The following is a 20,858-nucleotide window of genomic DNA, read 5'->3' as shown; positions in this document are numbered from 1 at the left end:
GGAAGATGTCCACCTACATGTACAGGTGATTGTTGAGGAGCATTGCTGATAAGGTCTCGCAGAGGAAAACGCGTGCATGTAATGAGTCCTGCACCCAGCACAGAAAACAGAACTGGCGAGGGCCAGCATTCAAGAATCACAGCTGAGCTATTCCTTGAATCTGAAGATATGCAGCCTTAGCTTAACTGCAAAAACAGCCAGCAAGTAACCAAACCAGGCAAAGAAAATAACTGCTCCTGCAAAGATAACGAAGGACAGGCAGGGGGCATGTCCATGTAGGACACTAAGAGGCAATGAACTCCAAACCTGAGACTGCAGAAAAGGATGGCAAAGTTTGCAGTACATTTCCCCTTGATATGGATCTGAGGAGGCACCCAGATCCTGGCGGGAATATGTCCGTAAAGTTTGGGAGCTGCCACTATCTGCATGCAGTGGTGGAATAGCCTACAGGGAACTCTGGAGATTTCCCGGTGGGTCTCTGCACCATGGGCCACTCTTCTGAGGGTGCGTACCTTACTTTTCTGCTATTCTTCCCTGCTCACAATCACCTCACCCACTTCCTTCCCTCTCTCCTCACCTTGCACTCCCAGTATGTTATTTCACTGCTATATGTCAACATTTGCTACAATTACATTTTAAACCCCATGTACTGATAAATGTGCTTTAAAATTCACTATGTGGACCATTTTTCCAAATTGTGTTGTGGAAGGACCCACAGCCCCTAATTAGAGGCACTGGGCGTGGTCACATGGTGTTATACGGGGCGACTTTAAAAACCTTTCCATGGCTAGTTTTGGATCCTTCGTCCACCCCTGTCTGCCAGGCCGCAGTCTGTGCTCAGCTACCACGTCAGAAGAGGTGCAGGCAAGATGGTGCCTAGAGAGGCCGGGGCTCAGTGGTCTGGAGTTGAATTCACTTGACTGTCTGCAACAAGAGGAGGATTCCCTGGTTCTTCACTGGGACAGAACAGACTCTCTAAGAATAGCAGCTACAAGTGGTGAGCCATATGGGGGAGCTGACCTAGGAGCATTCTCTGGGGAACACAGGACAGGCTGCTTCCCAACCTAAGCAGTGGCAAAGCGCCAATAAGAGACAGTACTTGTGACTTCTTCTGTTCAGGTGATATTCATGCAATCAGAACATCAGGGAAATGCTTCACTCATAGGGGGCAATGGCAAACGAACAGAGGGAGAATGTGGACACACTAGATTCCTCACCAGACCATGAAGAAGCTCCAAGTAGGTATTAGCCAGTGACTAAAGACATTTTGAAACAAACAACTGCTACAAGAGATTTCTACTGAAGTAAATGTGAACATTCTGGCACTTAAAATGATTTATGGATGGAGATTACAGAAATTTAAAAAGGCTCTTCTGTATTGGAGCAGAGAGTTCATGGATCTGAAAATAACCTAGAGGATCTGGGAGTGTGCATGTCTAATCTTGAAAGGGAAATGAATAACATTAGACGCAAGCAAAAATCTTAGGAGTGATAATTCACAGGTATTCACGGGTAGTATAGCTCAGTGGGCAACACACTGTCTTGGAAGCACAGGCTCGAATTCCAGGTCCGCGCTTAGAAACCTCTTCGGTATTAAGCGCGTTATAAATAACCAATTATATATATATATAATATATAATGTATGCATTTGTTGGGTGCAAGCCTCCATTCCAGAAGATAACCTCATGGATTATGTCCAGTTACTATTTTGAAAGGTCATGAATGCATCTGATGCAGTGGAAATGTGTAGATCGCACCAATAGAATTTTTACATGGTTCAGATAACTGGTGAAAGGTTCTAATGAAGGGGGGTTGTCCCCACCCGCATTTCCCCAGCTACCCAACCCCACCAACTCCCACCCATCAACCCATACCAAATGGCCTAAACACCCCACATTTGAAAAAATAACCACCCCTGCATTTAATCCCTGTTAACCTTACTATACACTGCATACTTCCAGATGCCATCTTGCAGTCTCCACTCCATTCAGTCAAATGCATTCCAATGCCGCCTGTACCGCCATTCACGTCTGCAGCACTGCGCTCAACCGTACCTAAAGTAGCAAAGTGTACATCCTGCTCCTCTACATGCCAACTGTCATGCTAAGCGGTCGCACATGACATGTAGAGAGGCAGAGGTTGAGCAAGGTGCTGCTTACATGAAAAGAGGTGGCGGTTGGCGATGAAAGATAGAAAAATCCCATTAGACAAGGAAAGTGGGGCAAAGAAAAGAACCGGGTGCAAATAAGCAATGGCAAGTAAACGTGAAACCAGGACTCCTTGCATCATCTTGCGGGTGCACTTTTTTTTTACCAGAAAGATCAAATCATGTAAAGGCCTGGAAACTGGGCGTTTTGAAGGAGATAGAAATATTCTGTGACTTTCAAAAACGATTTCAGAAATTAGCTCTTACTACCAAGCAGAAGACTTAACTCTGGTATCCATGATAGGCCAAACACTTGTGTAAAATCATGCCCAAGTCACAATCACTCTAGATCTTTCCCATCTCATTAAGTGGTGTAAGCAACTCATGGTGGCAACAGTAAAGACAGACACAAGTGATCACAGTTCAAGGGTGTTTATTAAACTGCAAAAGTAGGTGAGATAAACACCGAATCTAAACCTAAATCTAAGATTGGAGCAAGCTTCGGCCATCAAATGAAAATAAGGCAGTCCTAGTGGCATTGTGTCAAATAAAAAGGGCCTATACTAAGAAAAACCTATTGTCAATCCTTACGCTAATTACAAAAAAGAGTGTGGGATAGGATTCATAAGAAAGAAGTGTTCACAAATAATGTGTCAGGATGCAGTAGTTGGGGTCTCCCTTCCCCATGTTTTAAGCACGGGATAAGGTGGAACCTCTGAGCACAGCACACTTCTCACGCTCCCCAGCACGAGACGGCAGTTCCACTTTCAACCTTCAAGAACCTCGATCGCCAAGTCTCCTTTCCTGCAAAAAGTCTCTTGCCTTTGAGGTTCGGAAAATAATAAACCAAAAAGTTCCTTCTGCACAGTAGTTAGGGTGCTAATGGCTCACCCATGGGTCCCCCTCTTCCGGGGCGCAGACCCCTCTCAATCTTTAGCCTCCCGCTTTCGGTTTCACTATGGCTTTTCCTTGATTGACGAATCTTAATGTCTTTTTAAACAATTCTTCAGGCTTCGTCCCTTTCTGTCGGCATTCCTCTGCCAGGTTCACTCTTGCCAACGTTTACTAAACAGTTCACTGCAGACATCCCTCAATTGGGTTAACTTCTGTCGACACACTGTTCATAGGGATTTCAGAGTTTGCCGCTTCTTGTTAGCATCCCTCTGCCGGGTTCACTGTTGCCAACCTTATCAATCATGCCCTTCACTGTCGGTCAAAGTCTTTCAAATGTACAAAGGATTTTGCAAGACCCCTGTATGACCACTTTGACTGTTCCTTTACGACCTTCCCAAGGCCTTCTAGAATTCCCAGTTTCAACAAACACGGGATTGACTAGAGTCTCTCAAGTAAGCACCCAATTGGTGCCGGATCCCTCTGCAGCTGGTCTCTCCTTTTCTAACAGTTCGGTTCTTATCGGTTCTCCCCTCGACTCACCGGCTCTGATGAAACGATGGCTTTTCAGAATATCAAATCAAGTCAAGGCTTGTAACACGGTAGCAAGCGCCTCCATCAGTCCTGCTTATTAACGTAGGCACACTCTGTGTACCGTTGACATCTGCTGTAATACACTTGAGCTATTGTCCGCAATCTTACGATTCCCTCTGCAGAGGTTTCGCGGGTCTGGGTCGAAAAAGGCAAGATTGTCTCTCTCCTCATCAGCCTCTCGATATTCACCGCCTTTTTCCTCTTCTTGAACTGCCGTGACTGGATAGCAGTCTAGCTGTGCGGTCTGCCTTGCTCGTAGTGTGCTTTCGTGCTCCACCTTTTATCCCTGTGGGGAAGTGAAAGGGCCATCAGGTGTGTGTGATTCTGGTCAACTTCCTGACCATGCCGACCCTTTGGACATGTAAGATAAACGGCTCGGGGTGTTAGTCCGTTGTTTGTGGTGTACGAAAGTGTCCATGTTGGAAATGGGGGGGCAGTGTTTCAGAATATCCTACGTGGTAGGAGGGGGAAAAGGTGTTGAAAGAAGGGGGGTACCGTATCTCACCCGTCGGTGTCCCACTTCCACTCCCCAAGGACCCCCCATCCAGGTGATTCTCCCTCACTGGTCCACCCCCAGGAACTGGAACCAATAGCGATGGCCGTGTCCTGGCCACCTGGATGACAGATCCCCGGGGACAAGCTAGGGAGACACAGTCAGGTTTCTCACAGTGGCTTGTATTCCCCTATTGCATCACTTAATCACTATGCAAATATTTTTTTACTAAACTCCTAGAGACTACTTGAGAGGGCACTCCTGAACTTCATACACAAATACCAGTCTGGTTTTGTAAGGGGTAGACATCATACATTTAATAACATTCAAAGAGTGCTTACCTTGGTGGATTAAGGTAAACAGGACAAGAAATCACTAACCTTATTGGCAGTAGATGCTGAAAAAGCATTTGATAGCCATAGTTAGTGTGTCATTAAATTAGTCGTTGGTAATAAATGTGGATATGACCACACATTTTAGATTGGCTATTGGCTAATTGCCGGTTGCTCAGAGCTCAAAGTAGAGCAAAAAGAAATCTCATCTCCCCCTGATGATCTGTATTCTAGCTCCGGAGCCCTTATCTCAATAAATCAGAGTGGAAACCCAAACTGAGGGATTGAAGCCTGGAAATAAAGAACAGAAACTGGCAATGTTTGCAGACAATATTATTTGATCAGCAACACCTGTAGTACCCTCTCAGTGGTTATGTTTCGGGCTTTAAAGTTAGCTATAAACAATTTCAGGGTTTAAATATTTCAGAATAAGCTGTTGACATCTGGTATATTCGAAGTCAGTTTCCATTTCAATGGAAAAATGCACAGTTTGTGAATATCACTGCGCAGCCTCAGTCCTTATACAAAAACAACATTCCTAAATTGCTTCAAGAGTCCTTTCAAGACCTGAATAAATGGGGGAAGTGCAACTTTCATGGATAGGCAGGATGGCTTCCCTAAAAAACGGACAACCCGCCCACTCATATTATATGAATATCATGCACTCCCAATTGAAATCCCTAATATGCATGTTCACTTGATTAAAACAAAAAATCACATCCTTTGTTTGTGCGGATTAGTCATATCTCTAGAACGCTATTAACTAGATCTAGAGCAAAGCAAAGTTGAGGGCTTTCATTGAACAAAAAAACCTCAATGTGATCGGGTTCAAATCAAACAAGCTAAATCAGAAACATATGTGCATTCCCGGGTGGTGTCCTCTAACCCATACAAACATTAATCACTGAATACTAAATTGTGGTATTGGAAATGGGCTAGTAGAAAAAATAGACTTTTTCCTGGGAGAGGGCCCTTAACTTCACTTGGAGATCATCCGGACACACTAGACATGGCGAAAACGGCCTATAAAGCTAGGGAAATTAATGAAGATCTCAGAGTGGTCCATTTGTTTTAGCATTCTCTTTTTTATTTCCATTGAGCACTGCAAAAATAGGTTTCTCCTGGATGATAATGAAGGATATAGATATGCATAGCTCATACATGGTCTGGCATCTCAGTATAATGCAGGTTCATTTATCAGAGCCCCAACTGATTTTGAACCACTGGTGTTGGATCCTCTGATTAGACATCTTGGGCCTCATGATGGGTCTGGCGGTAACCCTGCCGGCGGTCCAGTAAAAATGTACCTGCGCCTGACTTCCCGGTGCCACCGGCTCATTATGAGTCCGGAGGGCGGGAAGTTAGGCGCTGGTAAATTTGTTAATCCCCTATTCTCATAGAGTCCAATAGGACTCTATGGGAGTGGGGACACGGAAGCACCAGCAGCGTTGCTAACAGTGCTGGTGCTTCCATGACAGGTTTGCTTACTGTGACCGCTGCGCCCGGCAGGGCCTGACCTGTCAGGCACAGCAGCTCCGGCAGGCAAACACGTAGTTTGCTGGTCTGGAAACAAGGGTGCCGGTGAGCTTACCGGCACCCTTATTTCCGGACCGGCAAACCTGTCATGAGGCCCCTTGTCTCGCTTATCCAAGGCAGTGGATATAGGTGATGTTAGTTGGATATTGAATGATACGATAGCATGTGAAAGGGGTTTAGGGATAAACATCCCAGCCAAAAAATGGATGGAAAGTTGGCACAGGCCCACCATCTCATCTACTTGTGTCCAACTCAGAGAAAATGTACATATCTTTTTCTGTAGGTGCTACCCTAGCCCCCCAAAGACTAAATCACATGTTTCCATCTATCCCCAACCCTGGCAGGAGAGGTTTTGTGGAGCTGGATTTCATGGGGCATATATGGTGGAAATGTCCTAAATGTACACCATATTGAGTAGAAATCTGCTTGTGGAATCCAGAGAGGACCACTATCATCTTACCGGATCCCCATTGGTGATGCTGTTGGCGAGCTGGGGATGAACATGGTTATTACTGCATAAGAGCACCAACAGGCAAGCTTATTGCATATTTCTTGATGGTGACCCGAATGACAATTGCCCAAAGGTGGAAGCAAGACAATGTCAATAAAGAGATGTTGCGAAAAACAGATTACAGAGGTGTAAATTAAAGAAAGGCTTTGGCGGGTGGCCCAAATGCACTCTTGTAAAACGTTGCCCAGTATACTCAGCCTGTTAAACAATTACCTGTGGGTAGGCCGTTGGTGTTTTGGGGGCAGGGTTTAGGTGAGGGAAGGGCAACTCCTGGGATTCCAACTTGTTTTTAAAATGTATTGGTCAGAAGTACTCCTGTCTCCTGCTGTATCAGAAGGACACCTTCATTTTCTAGAAGAAGTATATAAATCTACTATTGTTGCACAGAGTGAACAATGTCTGCACAATTACATATAAAATGATTGTATAGCCTAACCTAACTCACCCTCTTTTTTAATCAGATATCGACGAGTGTGAGGCTGGCACACACCAGTGCACTGATGCACAGACCTGTGTCAACTTCCATGGGGCATACCGCTGCGTGGAAAAGAACCGCTGCCAGGAGCCATATGTGCAGGTGTCCGACAAGTAAGTTCTCCAAAAATGTGCTGGATTGGCCAGATTATTATACAAAGATTTTCAGTGTGATGCTTTACTACAAAGGGCCGGTTGGCAATTAGGGGACCCATTTGCCGAAAGCACTGGCGCTGACAAACACGGTCTATTGAACTGCAGGTCACCATGTGTGTCAATTAGCTTCTACTTATTTGTTAATCATCCTTCTAAAATAGTGTACAGCAGCAGGGTGCTAGTGCAATGTAAATTGGGAGTCCCAAAGAAAACATTGTACAATGATTCTGGAGTATTATAAAGTGCACAAAGGCAGTTGTGCACAATGGGCACAACAGTGGTTCAGTATACTTAGTGTACGTAGTGAGCTTGTACAAGCATCCTGCCAGAGAAGTTGGAAAGAGCGCTAATAGTCTGTACTGTGGTGTGTGGCAGTGGGAGCAAAGGCATGTAATCGGGTCAGTGCAACAGAGAGTGAGAAGATGCTGCTGGGGCTCTCAGCAAGAGCAGGAGAGGTCATTGCAGGAAGCTGAGAATCTCTAGGGAGGGAGAAATATACTGATTTCCAGAGACTAATGCCTTCAGACAAGAGGACTAATAAGCTGGGTAAAGTGGTGCCTGTCTTGCCAAGGCCCTAGGAGCGCATGAAGGGCGGAAGCATCAGAATGCCAAGCGTGATTGCCTCTGAGAAAGTCTTCATCTGTGTTTCTTCAAGGGAGGAAGTTCGCTTTTGGGGGGTGAAGGAGAGTCACTCCGGTGTTGCTGGTGCTTTGGTGGACAGATGGTGAATAGGGGATGTGGTATTTTGAGACCAGCATCTGTCTAGTCAGCTAGACATTTGTGTATTGGATTTTTAGGAACAATCTAAAAAAGTGCTGTAGTTCGGGTGTTCGGGCTTGTTGAGCTAGTAAATGTGGCCATCTAAGGCTAGGCATGGATTCGAATTGAACTTGGAAACTGAGTCAACCTAAATATTCTGGGGAGAGGATGGGGGACTAGAGGTACGTTTCCTCACTGACCAGGACCGCTCCTCGATTTGATGTACAATATTAGGGCCCCAAACTACAAAGGTTCGGACAATTACACTAATCCGTGTTTTTGTGTTTCTCTCACATGAATTGAATACTTCTGCAGTCACCCCTGCCAACCCCTTCCAACCAGTCTTTTTGGGGGGAAATTAGCTTGGACATGATACAGCACAACAACACAGAAACATTGACAGCAGCAGTGTGGCCTACTTCCCTTCTAGAGAGATCAATCCGATTTATTTTTTATAGTGATGAAACTTGCCAACGATCCTTGCTGAGACACCACAAACAAGAAGTGTAACCCTTTGTGTCTCTAAGGCTTCCTAGAGTGGAAATCTCATCTCTTAACATAGACAAGGCTCACATTTTTTTAATTTCATGTGTTTCATGTGTGTGCCTGACAAACAAAAAGTGGGGATAAAAGAAAACCCAATAAACAAAGCAAAAGTTGGACCACGATTAGATGGCACTAAGAACACACACCATAAAGAGCTAAGGCGATCAAGCTTAAGTTTCAACCACATCTAAAAACGAGAGCAGCAGCAAACCATAGTCAATCGGAGGTGGTGATCATGAAGAGGTCTGCTTCAACGAACGATCTGACCTCCAGGAGCTCCAGTGCGGCTCCTCTCGTCTCGCACGCACCTTCTCTTCCTCTGTTCTAGCAGCCTTTGCCGTATTTACGAGTCTTGACCTGGGGCTTCACGCCCTCTGCTGCACATCTCACTTCCATCTCACTTTACCCATCTTTAAATGTCCCGCACACTCAAGGTACGACAAAACCACTAGTCTGCCTGTGATACTTTGAGTTCCTTTGCACAAACTCATTATTCCTCTTCCTCGTCAAAGTACCTGAGTGATTATGGGAGTTGGAGTCTATAGATAACATTGGATTCCGAACTCTTATCTGGTTTTGCATCACATTTTTACATAAGGGCATATCGGAAAAAGGTGTTGTGCTTGTGCTAACTCTTACATTATTTTTCTTAGGGTTCTCTCATAAAGGTACATTGGGAAAAGATGGTATGTATGTGTTGACTCTTAAATGGCTTTTCTTAATGGGTATTTTAGATAAGAGGATACCTGAAACAAACGGTGCCATATGGGAGTTGTGGGTGTTTAAGTCATAGGTGGAGTTCTGGCCAAAGAAGTTTAGGGAAGAGATTTGTTCATTCCTCTACAAGGCAGTCCCCTTAGCTGACAGTAGGCCATTAAGGTCTTTGATTCTTTGATGCCAGCTGGTCTTCTTCAATGGAGTCAAAACATCTCCCCGGTAGTTGTCCTCTCCCATGTGATCCTCCCTCATATATCTGCCCGTAGGGTCAGGATTAGGTAGTGGCTGCCGTCCCCTGGCCACATGGGAGAGTGTCACCGCCAGGGAATTTGTGATGAGTCCACCAGATTCATTACACCTACCACTAATAGTAATAACTAATGTTTGCCAAAAGAATGTCTCTCTCTTGGCTGCTTCCCCTCGGCCGTTGTTCTTGAGGCTTTACTTAAGGGTACACTTAGTAAAAAGGTCTTCTAGAAACAAGTAAATTGCGATGGTCTCTTCTGGTTCTTAGTGTCTGTTTTATGTGCACTTGGAGCTCCCGCCTACTATTCCTAGGTCTGGTTTTCCAGATGGTGTACTGCTTATTGGTATTCTCAATCATTTTTCTTGTGGCTTCGTCGATCCTGTATGGCTTTAGGTTTGTTTTCCCTGCTAGTGTTCGGATATAAGGAAAGAAGTTAGTGACTCTACCCGGTTGTTCGGAAAACACGTAGGGAAACTGTCCTAGTAAGTCACTAAGGTCTTCCTGTTAGGAGATGGTTAATGACTGGGGAATTAAATGATTCTCTATTTCTGATTCCGTAAGGAGGATGGCCATAATGACTGTGGTCGCATCGTTAGGCTCTACCTTCAATTCATTTAGTAGGTTTATGAGTTATATTTGTGTTTTCTTACGTCCGTCAGGTTGGGATATCACATAGTTTAATGGACTCTTTTCTAAGATTTTATACAGTCCATACCACTTAGAAATCATCTTGTTCTCAGATTTGGGGAGGGGAACTAAGACTGCCTGACTCATGGTAAAGGACCTTGTGGTAGCTTGCTTATTCTAGGCCGCTTTTTGGTTTTCTTGGGCTTGACCTAGATGTTGTTTCACTATTTCCTGTACCGCCTTCATTTGCGTCTTCAATTTTTGGGCAGTCTGGGAAATGAGTAAGATGGCCTCTTCCTATGTTTCCTTTAGCATGTCTAGTACATCTTGAGACTCCTTTCCATAGTGCAAGTCAAACAGAAAAGATCCCAGGGATGCCTGAGGGGTCTTATGAACAGAAAATAGGGCCCAGGGTATCACAATGTCCCAGTTTTGTCTGTCGGTTTCAACTAGTTTGTGTAACAGTTTTTAGACTGATTGAATCTTTCCACCAATCAGTTTGTGAATGATAGACTGACGTCCTCAGTGTTTTGATGTGGAGTAACTCCTTCACCTCCTGCATGATACAGGACATAAATGTGGTGCTTTGGTCACTAAGGATTTCTTTAGGGAATCCTACTCTAGATATAAACAATAATAGATGTTTTAAGATCTGCTGACTGGTGTTATTTCTAAGGGGAAATGCCTCCGGATATCAGGTGGCATTGTCCACAATCACTAGAATTAACTTGTTTCCTAGCTGTGATCCATAGCTATTCTAGGGAGAGAGACTTCGATAATTGGTAATGGCTGTAAGGGTGCTGGGGGAAGCAAAGTAGTAGAAGTCTTCTGACAGATGCCACAGGCTGTCTTAGGAAGGGTGTAAACACACTTCTGGGACCAGCCCACTAACCATAAAACACACCATCACTCCTGCTCCCAGGCTCGCACTTTGCGCTACGGCCATGAACTCATGCCAGAGAGATAACATGTGAAGCATAAAAACGTAGCATTTATTTAACAATAATAAACAGACTAGAGAAACAGACAGCAATTTTTGTAAAATGGGAAGAAAATGCAAGTTATGAATCACAGATATTTAGAACACAGTCTCATTTTCCTTTTAGCCAACGTTAGGACCCTACTCAGTTTAACGACCGGCCTCTCATCTCAGGATGTCTCCCCTCTGGTCAGACACTGCACTCCTTTCTGCTCCCTGGCCAACCCTTAAGGGAGAACGTAGCAAGGAATGCCGCTTAGGGGTAAATGAAAGCCCGGGCACCTGAACTCGCTCGGTACAAGCCCATGGAAGAGTCCCTCACGATTAATGTGGGTATGCATTCTTATTTGGGTAGTTCTCATACATACCAACCCTCCCGATTTAGGCGGGAGTCTCCCGATTTTTCAGTTAAAAATAATGCTATTTTTAACTGTCTCCCGTCTAAAATCATTATAAGCCCAATGCAGTCTTATGGGAAAACTGCATTCTCCCGATTTCTGTTTTGAAATCTCCCTCTCAGGGGCTCCACAATGTTGGCATGTCTGAGTTCTGTCAATCAGTATGACACAATGGCCCAGAACCTTCCTTCAGTGCGAAACATTTTTGTGCTGGTGGAAAAAAAACATTTCTGCTCAGCGCTCTTCACCCCCTCCCCTCTCTGTGGCTGGGAAGTGCTCGTTCCTTAGGAATGTGGGTCTTATCTGCACCTGTCAGTCAAGGTTGCGACTTTCGCATGCACCCCAGAGTCTGTGTACTGTGAGCTCCTTGTGAAAAGAAAAGCTGAATGCTGAATCTTGCAGTTAACCCTCTGTAAGCAACGTTAGGAGGCTCACATTTAATATAGCTCACTATGCTTGATATCTAGGCGCTGCTAAAGCATTACTAAGCCATCTATAAAGCTCTGATTATCAGCATTTAGTACACTCTTCGAATAAGCGATTAGTCCTAGCTATTAATACATCAAGCTATATGCCTAATTTGCAATATAGGTAGCTCAGTGGGTCAATGCACCTACGCCAATGCATCTACACTTTATACTACATTTCAAGCGGTTTTCCTCTCGTGCAAATGAGTGCCTGTTTACAAAGGATGGCAGAGCCACTGTTGCACATATGCATTGCAATTAACCACTAGTGAGCAAGCTCTACAGGCCCTGCACTCTGCTAGTTAGTGTCAAAATATTACAAGACTGGCCAAATAGGCGTTATAATGCTTTAATACTGCAAGTACTCATTACATCCCTCTATTAGCTATTAAACTCAGTCCTCTGTCCTGCCTTTGCAAGCTGTGCACTTGTACACAATGTAGTTAGCTCAGCAGGTTTCGCACCTGCGCATCATTATATAACATTCCACCCCTTAGAGGCCTGGATTGATTTCTGCAGACTATTTAAACATGAAATGCCTTGAGGAAAAGTCCTGTTAAGCATGTTAGTCAATTCTGCATGCAAGGTTAATGTAAAACCATCTAATCAAAAATGTATAAAATGTGGGTAGTGACATCTTAATTAGCCACAACCTGTTCTATGCAAAATACCTACAATTACCTTCTAACTGATCATTGTTAATAAGCAGCATGTGGTTAACAACAAGGCAATCTGGTGTTGGTCAATCTAAATGAGATATTGCATCCATGTGCTGTCACAAGCTCTAGGTCTGGTACCCTTCCAGTCTGACTGGTACCCTTCCAGTCTGAGGGCCCACCCACCCCGGCCTGATCCCAGGGCATACAAGTGTGAATATGGGTTGTGTAATTCTGGCTGTTCAGACACTCCCCTCATATTCGTGTAGCCCACCAGGAACTATCACATTTCCAGAGTAAGATTAACAAATGGGCACCAGGTCTCTAAATATAAACAGTTCTGCTAATTTGTATCAAAACTCAATGACTGCTCTATCAAAAGCAAATGGCTTAATCTAAATATCTGCAGTTAAATGTAACTCCTTGTATCAGTGTGCTGGAGACAGCCGTCCCCAGTCAAAACACAACTCACTGGTTCAACAAATGATGCCGTAAAATGCATTTAGTGTCCATTATAGTTTAATTTACCTGTCCTAAGGCTGCAAAAATGTCCTCATAGCTAAAATTCTACCATCTCCAATTAGGCTTGTACTCTTGACAGCATTATTCCAAAGCAAAAGTAAATATAAGCTCAGAAAACCTTTTTTTTTTTTTAAATATGCTTATATTAAACCAAGACAGGAAAACAAGTACCGTTATACATTATTTCAACATTTCAATCAATTTCTTCCCTCCCCCGTTCCCCCATTGTGGATGCTGGCCTGGCTTAGAGTCCCAGGAGTTGGGGTTTTCCCCCCTCCCTTTTTATCCCTCGTACCCCTCATCGGGTGTATTCCCGCTGTAAAGAATCCTCTTGGCCTGTTGGGGTTTGTACGTGAGGGCCGGGAATCTTAGGTCATAGTCAAGAAATGGGCCCCAAATGTTCTGAAAGCGGTGTAGAAGCCCTGCCTTAGCCGCTGTCACCTTCTCTGCGATAAGAATATCCCACAATTTGACCCACCAAAGGGGCAGGAGTGGGCTTTCCCTATATTTCCAGGAACGGGCAATCGCAATTCTTCCTGCTAGAAGGCATTGGGACAACAGCTTGGCTTTGGCTCCCGACCTTGAGTAGATTCCAGGGACCGGAGCACCTAGCAGGATGGGTTCAGACTCTAGTGGGAGCACCGTTTGAGTAATTCCTTGTTGGCTTTTGGGCATGTCCACCACATGTGGAAGAAGGACCCTGTGTGTCCGCATTGTCTCCAACATGCCGGGTCAAGAGTCTGGTTCATGTGGTGGAGCCTATGGGGGGATAGTACCAGCGCAGCAATAGTTTGTAGACGCATTCTCTGTTGGTGACGCAGGCTGAAGATGAGTGGGCCCGAGTCCATATGTCCACCCACGTCTGATCCTCTATGGGATGGCCTAGGTCTGCCTCCCATTGTGCCATACAGCGAGTTTTGGAGGCGAGGAAATCTCCCCGAAAACATTTGTATAAGGCAGAGATCTTAACTCGGGCCCGGAGATCCATCAGGGTTAGTTCCAATGCTGTGGGGGGCTGAGTTGCTGCGCGACGAGTTTGCGGGTGGGAGCACCAATGGCGAAGCTGGATGTAGGGGAACCTGTCTGTCTCTTGAAGCTCTAAGGCTTCCTTGCATTGGATGAAGGTGCAGTGTTTTCCTCCCCACCACCCCATGAACAGTTGCACCCCCCCCCCCCACGAACAGTTGTCCCAGATACTCTAGGCCCCCTGAGATCCAGTTCTTAAAATTCCGGGGATTCATACCAGGCGAGAAGGTTGGGTTATGGAACACTGGTGATGAGGGGCTCAGTCCTCTGAGAACCCCCTTTTTTTTTTAGAGCTCTGTCCCAAATGTCTATAGTGTGCCTGGTAGCTAGCAATAGTCTTCCTGTTTGCCGCATTGGTGGTGAAATGTGCGGGAGAAAGCGTAGAGGGGGCGGGATAGGCGAGATTGTTCAAGTTCCACCCATCTCGGGCGATCAGCGGACATCCGCCACGCTTGGGTGTTTGCTAATTATGCTGCCATCTGGTATCCTTGTAGGTCGGGTACCCCCAGGCTGCCTAATCTTGCAAAGCCTAGCATTGTTCTTGGGGGGTTCTTTTTCCCCCTCCAAATAAACCGTAACATGTTCCTCTGGAGGTCCCGAAGGGCCGGCGGTGGAATAAGCACTGGGAGTGATGAGCAGGCATACAAAAATCTGGGGAGGAGATTCATCTTGCAGGCATTGATGCGGCCCATTAGTGAGATTTCCTGTGATTTCCAGCGCTTCAGATCATCTTCCAGATCCTTAAAGAGAGGAGGAAAGTTTACATGGTAAACGTCTTTTGGGTTCGCCGGGATTTGGACCCCCAGGTTGGGGATTGCCGTGGTCTTCCACTGGATGGGGCATAGAGGGAGCAGGGCTTCTTTCTCGGGCGGGGTCAGGCCTATCCCAAGGGCCGTGGACTTATTAAAGTTGATGGAGAAGCCAGTGACTCTTCCGTAGTTGTCTACTCGGCCAGGGCATGTTTCAGTGAGGGGCAGGGCTATGAGATGGTAAGACATTGTCTGTGTATAGGGCAAGTTTGTGTTGGGAGGGCCTGACCCGGAGTCCCTTGATAGACTTGTTTAGTCTAATTCTTTGGGCGAAGGGTTCCATGATCAAGGCATATAGGAGTGGGGATAGGGGGCATCCCTGCCTGGTCCCGCTTGTTAGGGGAGAGTCTTTGGTGATTTGTAATTCGCTAGGACCATGGCTCAGAACTCTGGCCCGAACCCAAAGGCTTCTAGGGTGAGGTTCATGAAGGTCCAGTCCACCTTGTCAAACGCTTTGGTGGTGTCGAGGGCCAGGAGTGCCAGGCCTTGTGAGTCCCGGGTAGCCAGGTCCATTATGTCCAGTGTTCTGCGAATGTTGTCGCTTGTTGCTCTATTCCTGATGAATCCGGTCTGGTCTGGGTGGATTATGTCGGGCAGGATGCGGGAGAGGCGTGTTGCCAGGACCTTAGAATAGATGTTGGCATCGATGTTCAGCAATGCAATTGGTCTGTAAGAGGCTGGTTTCGTTGGGTCCCCCCCAGGTTTAGGTAGGAGGACAGTGATGGATTCTTGCATGGTTGGGGTTATTTTGCCCGTTCCCGAAAGGAGTTAAAAAGATTCATCAATGGTGACAATAGTTGATGCCTGAAGATTTTGTAGAATTTGGTGGTATATCCGTCAAGTCCGGGGGCTTGGGTTTTAAGGGCCTTTATGGCCTCTTCTACCTCTTCACCTGAAATCGGCGCATCCAGGATGTCTCGGGATGGGGTCTTCTGCTGGGGGAGGGCGGCTTTCTGCAGTTATTCTGTCTTTTCCTGCAAGTTTCGCGGTGGTGCGGACATTACTTGCGTGAGGTGATTCGTTGCTAGCTGTAGTTTCTCTGGTCCCGAGTATTGAATTTTGCTCTGCGGGTCTCGTAGTCCAATAATGGTGTTGCTCTTCTTGATTTTGGACAGTTTTGCTACCAGTAGCTTGTTCGCTTTATTGTTCCTTACGTAATAAAATTGTTTGGCTTTTGCTAATAGTTGTGCCGTGTGTTCAGCGTAGTGCGCCTCAATATTTTCCCGTGCAGTCCGGAGGGCTTGTTGTGTTTTGGGGGACCATCCCTTTTTCTTATGAATGTCTTCTGCTTCCCAGAGTTCTTCCTCGAGGGACAGGTGAGTTTGCCTCCTGCTCCTATGGTATGCAACTCCCCGAGCTATTAGTTCTCCCCGAATGACAGCCTTCAAGGCGTCCCAGGTGTTGGCCAGGGAGGTATCCTCGTTAGGGTTCTCCTGGAAGAAGTTTGTAATAGATGTTCCTATGGCGTCCCTTATTGGCATCTCATTTAGTATTGGGTCGTACAATGACCATCTGCGTTGGGCTGTGGGTGTTGGGTCATGAATGCGGATTTCCAGGGTCACCGGGGCATGATCGGATAGTATCCTTAATCCGATGGATACCTCGTTGGTGAAAGCGAGCACCTGCAGAGATGTCAGGAGGAGGTCAATCCTTGAGAATGTTCTGTGCACATAGGAGTAGAAGGAGAAGTCCGTCTCTGAGGGGTGTAGCACCCGCCATGAGTCTACCACCTCCAGGGTCCTGAATAGACATAGCAATCCGAGGGCTAGGGCGATGTCTCCAGAAGAGGCCGGGTGTGACTTGTCCCTTGTGGCGTCTGGCACTTTGTTGAAATCGCCTCCCATCACGATTTGACCCTCTGTAAAGAGAACCAGTGTGGAGCTCAAAGCTTCATAGAATGGGACTTGTCCTGTATTTGGGGCGTACAACGAGATGAGGGTATATAGCTGGCCCAGCAGGAGGCATTTCACTGCCACAAATCTCCCCTCTGGGCAAGTTTAGTTTCCAAGATGTGGGGGGTTCAACCCCTTCCTGAAGAGAACTGCCGTACCCCCTTTCTTGTTGCCGCCTGAAGCAATGAGTTGCTTTGGGAATTGTTCTGAACGCAGGCGCCCGAAGTCTGCTGGCAGCAAGTGCGTTTCTTGGAGTAGGGCCACCGCTGCATTTTCGTCTTGGAGCTTTTGTAAGATAGATTTGCGTTTGGGGGGGGAATTCAACCCCCTGACATTAAGGGAGATGAATCTCAAGGTGCGATGTTCCTGGATGGGGGGGGCTGGGGAGTTGCTGTTGGGTTCAAGCGGGAGGCGTGGGTTTGGTATGAGTCAGCCATAGCTTGGGCGAATGAGACTGTTTATTATCCTGATCTTGGGATTTTTGCTCTTGCCTCCAACAGGGAGGCTGAGTATTAACTAACGGGGGGGGCAGCTTTGTGGGACTGGCACCACCCCAGGCCAACTGGGCCAGGTAACTGTAGTCAGCCAACGTGGCTCAAACTTGAGGCTATTCAGAGTCTAGCATTCCAAGGACTTGTGGATGGATTGTACCTCGGAGGTGGGCAGGAGCCGTGGGGAGGGGGCGCTGCTGTGAGCATGGAACGGTTCTTTTTTAGCTCCTCTGTGGATGGCGTTCTGTCAGGGCAAAGGAGGTCCAGGTCCAGAGGGGGAATAGGGTCATGCCGAGGAGGATTACAGTCGAGCGGGAGCTGCAAGATCCCTTTATGTAGAGAGTCAGCTTCCCGTCTTCTTGCCTGTGTACCCTCTTTTAGTGTTTAATCATTTCTTCCTCCTATCCCTCGGGACCCTTGTCCATGTAGTTTGCTTCTCATTTGGAGGTGGCGCAGGGTCCTTGCCTGTGGTGGCCTCGGAAGCCCTGGGGGAGCCAGTCCCAGGCGCAGTTGAATGCATGATTTGTGTGGCGTCCTCGAGGTGGCTAATCCTCCTTAAAGTGCCCTTATAGGTAAATTGTAGCACTGTTGGGAAGAGCCATCTATAGCGGACTTGCTGGCTCTGAAGGAAGAGGGTTAGGGGCCGGAGGGATCTTCTTTTTTGCAGTGTCAGGAGGGAGAAGTCCTAGTAGATTTGAAGGGTGGAGTCCTGAAAAGTTAGCTCGTCCCAGGTGCGACAGATTGACGAGATGGCCTCCTTCGTAGTGAAAAAGTGTACCCTGGTGATAACATCGGGGGGGGGGGTCCGACACCACTCCTTGGCGTGGGCGCAACCTATGGGTACGGTCTAACAAGAGTTGGGACTTGTCTAGGTGTGGAAGGAGGGACTGAAAGAGGTCCCCCATGCATTCTGTTAGGTTTTGGTCAGGAATCGAGGCGGGGATGCCTCGAATTCGTAGGTTATTGTGCCAGGCTCGATTTTCCAAGTCCTCTTGTTTGAATTCCAAAATTTCGCATCTATCTTGTAGAGCTCTAATGGAGTGTTGGATTTCGTCTATAGCCGTAGTATGGTCTTGGGCTTGGTCCTCGACTTCCCCCAATCTTTGTTCTGCTTCCGTCACCCTCTGATCAGTATGCACTAATTTTGTAGAGAGTTCGGCCATGCAGGACCTGAACTCAGATTTGATATCGGCCATGAAGGCCAGTAGGTCGCTTTTGGTTGCAAGGGCCCCTTTGTCTTCCGTTCCCATCTGTGGCATAGAGTTGGGAGGGTCCTGTTTCTTCCCTTTGTCCGCCAATAGCAGCATTGAGGCAATGTCTGCGTTCTTCGTGGATTTCGGTTGCTTGCCATGGTGTCACCACTCATAAGGTGGGAGTGTAGAGCAGCTGGGGAGAAAGGAGAATCGGGGGGTGGGCCCGGGCGCCCCAGGAGCCGGTCAGTCACAGAAGAGGATGTAGTCTGTTGTAGCTGCGGAAAGTGAGGTTGTCGGGCTTCTCAGAGGCTATCCGTGTGCAATGACTCTATTCAGCCTAATGGGGGAGTTCAGTCATAGCGTAGGGGGGTCCAGGTTAGATCAATGCCACTGGTTGGTGTTGGTGCACTCCTTGTTGCCTTAGGGTGTGTAAGTCTGTGGTCCGGAGTAGGATATATAAGCAGATGGGGGGGTGGGGCCCGACAGGTCTTTGAGGGCAGAGAAGAGGAGCCCCATAAACTGTGGGCAGGCAAGAAGCCCTGGGTCCCTCCACTCATGAGCGCCGGGGCTCCTGGAAGTTATGCTCTCTCCCAGAGGCGATGAGGGTGGGAGGAGGAAGCCTCCCCTCTCCAGCGTTGTGGGGCGAATAGATATCACCTTGATGGGGGCGCAAAGGGTTGCTGGGTGGGCCAGGGCGCCCCAGGAAATAGTGATGGGACACCTGGAGGCCTGGAGGAGCTCGTGGGACCAAGGCTGGGTCGGTCTTTTGCAGTAGTCCCCCCTCTTCAGTGGGAGGGGAGGATAATCACCCCTCTGCTGGGTTTCGGGCAGGGGCTCCCCCAGATGCCTGCCTCACGCTGCCCTCAGGATGGGGTTAGGGCATCCCACCCGGAATCACACACTCACCATGCTGCAGGCATGGCTCAGGCCCCTTGTAGTGGCTCATGACGGCGTAGGTGTTGCTGCCGGGCTTCCGTCTTCAAGCTTGCAAGCCGCCGCCGCTCCCGATCGGTGTAATCACACGGGAGGAGGCGGGCTGGCTCTGTGGGATCTGGTGTGCCGTGCGGTCTGGCAGTTGTGGAGCCCCAGGAACCGGGATCAAAGCGGGGAGCACACTTCCAGTGTGTGTTGCTTTGGCCACTTGCGCTGCGCCGCTCACTGTCGGTGCTATTGATGGGAATGGTGCCTCCCAGGGACTCTGCACCCGCTGCCAGGAGGACACCAAGTCTTCTCCTGTCGGGTGGCCCTCCAATGATGTTGTTGAGACCCGGAGCCGCCAGTGTTCACTCTCCATTCGGATGCGGGTCCTCTCTGCTCCTCCTCTCCCCGCTGCAACGTCCGTCCGCCATCTTGGTTTTTCGGGCACCGGCGGGCAGTATTTTCCACCGCTAATTTCGGGCACTTAGGGTGTAGAAAGCCCGTTCATTTTGGTGCCAGCTGCGTTCAGAGTATTCTGGTTGCACTAGCTGGTGGCATCGAACCGTTCAAGTTGCGGGAACAGCATGATTCTTTACCAACAGCAGGCTCCCCACGGAGGCCGTTAAAAGAGCAGCCACATCGATGGCGCTCTAGGCCAAGCCCCTCAGATAGCTTTTTACACACTATCTCTCAAAAGCATTTAACGCTGCCGCCACCACCCCTGCTGCCCCAGCAATTCCTAAATCATTCTCCTGGCTACGTGCAGCATAGTAATAGTCTACAAAAGATAGCTCCGTTTGAAGCAGCTAGGTTGGAAAAGCAAAACATTGCATTTTGATAAATCTATCTCTAATTGCACTTCACCAATAATAAATGTATGTATTGCATTTCTGCAATTCAAGTGCTGTCTCACACAGTTATTTATGTCACATTTAGTTATGTTAGTCCACAAACCCTTTGCGGTTGCATTCTCCACAGTCCTTTAGACAAAAAAGACATGACACATTAAACAGGTTTTTAGAACCATTAATGGAAACATTTGGAAATGTATAAAACCAAGTGTCTGACAATATGCCAAGTCAGCAGCGTGGCAGTTCCGTATGGGTATTGAACTGTTGGGCACTTCTCGCAGGTTGTAGTACAATTGTCATCACGTAAGTTAGTAGCATTGGGTGTGGTGCAGGCAATGTTCAATGTCCACATGGCATCCGGCAATAACCTGCCTTCTCTGAGAATGTGTCTGCTTGACTGGTCAGAAGCACCCGAAAAATGATCATGCCTACCCGCAATCATGGCACGTTACGTTCTTGGTTTCAGCCTAGTAGCAAAAACGAACAGGAATGTCAGAATTCTTGCAAAAGTACGACATTATTACTTCCCACCCCTTTTGCTCAACACTTCCCCTGTTTCAGATTTCTTGTCAGCTGACTACACACACTTTCTTTTCATTGTTACCACAATCATCTTCATCCTTCTGT

At 47.3% G+C, this 20,858-nt stretch overlaps 1 protein-coding gene across 1 annotated transcript in view; it reads left to right on the top strand.

The window, feature by feature from the left end:
* The window catches only part of EFEMP2 (EGF containing fibulin extracellular matrix protein 2), a 304,335-nt gene that overhangs the window by 234,794 nt on the left and 48,683 nt on the right, over window positions 1-20,858 (top strand). The window contains exon 9 of the mRNA XM_069645012.1: window positions 6,965-7,091. Coding sequence (XP_069501113.1) covers window positions 6,965-7,091 — 127 coding nt within the window. The remainder of the gene's footprint in view (window positions 1-6,964; window positions 7,092-20,858) is intronic.

The sequence above is a fragment of the Ambystoma mexicanum genome, chromosome 2p (genome assembly GCF_040938575.1).
Source record: "Ambystoma mexicanum isolate Mex_15411 chromosome 2p, UKY_AmexF1_1, whole genome shotgun sequence".
In the NCBI taxonomy this organism is placed as follows: Eukaryota; Metazoa; Chordata; class Amphibia; order Caudata; family Ambystomatidae; genus Ambystoma; species Ambystoma mexicanum.
The sequence above is the reverse complement of the archived record's forward strand: the minus strand, read 5'-3'. Positions and strand labels throughout refer to the sequence as shown.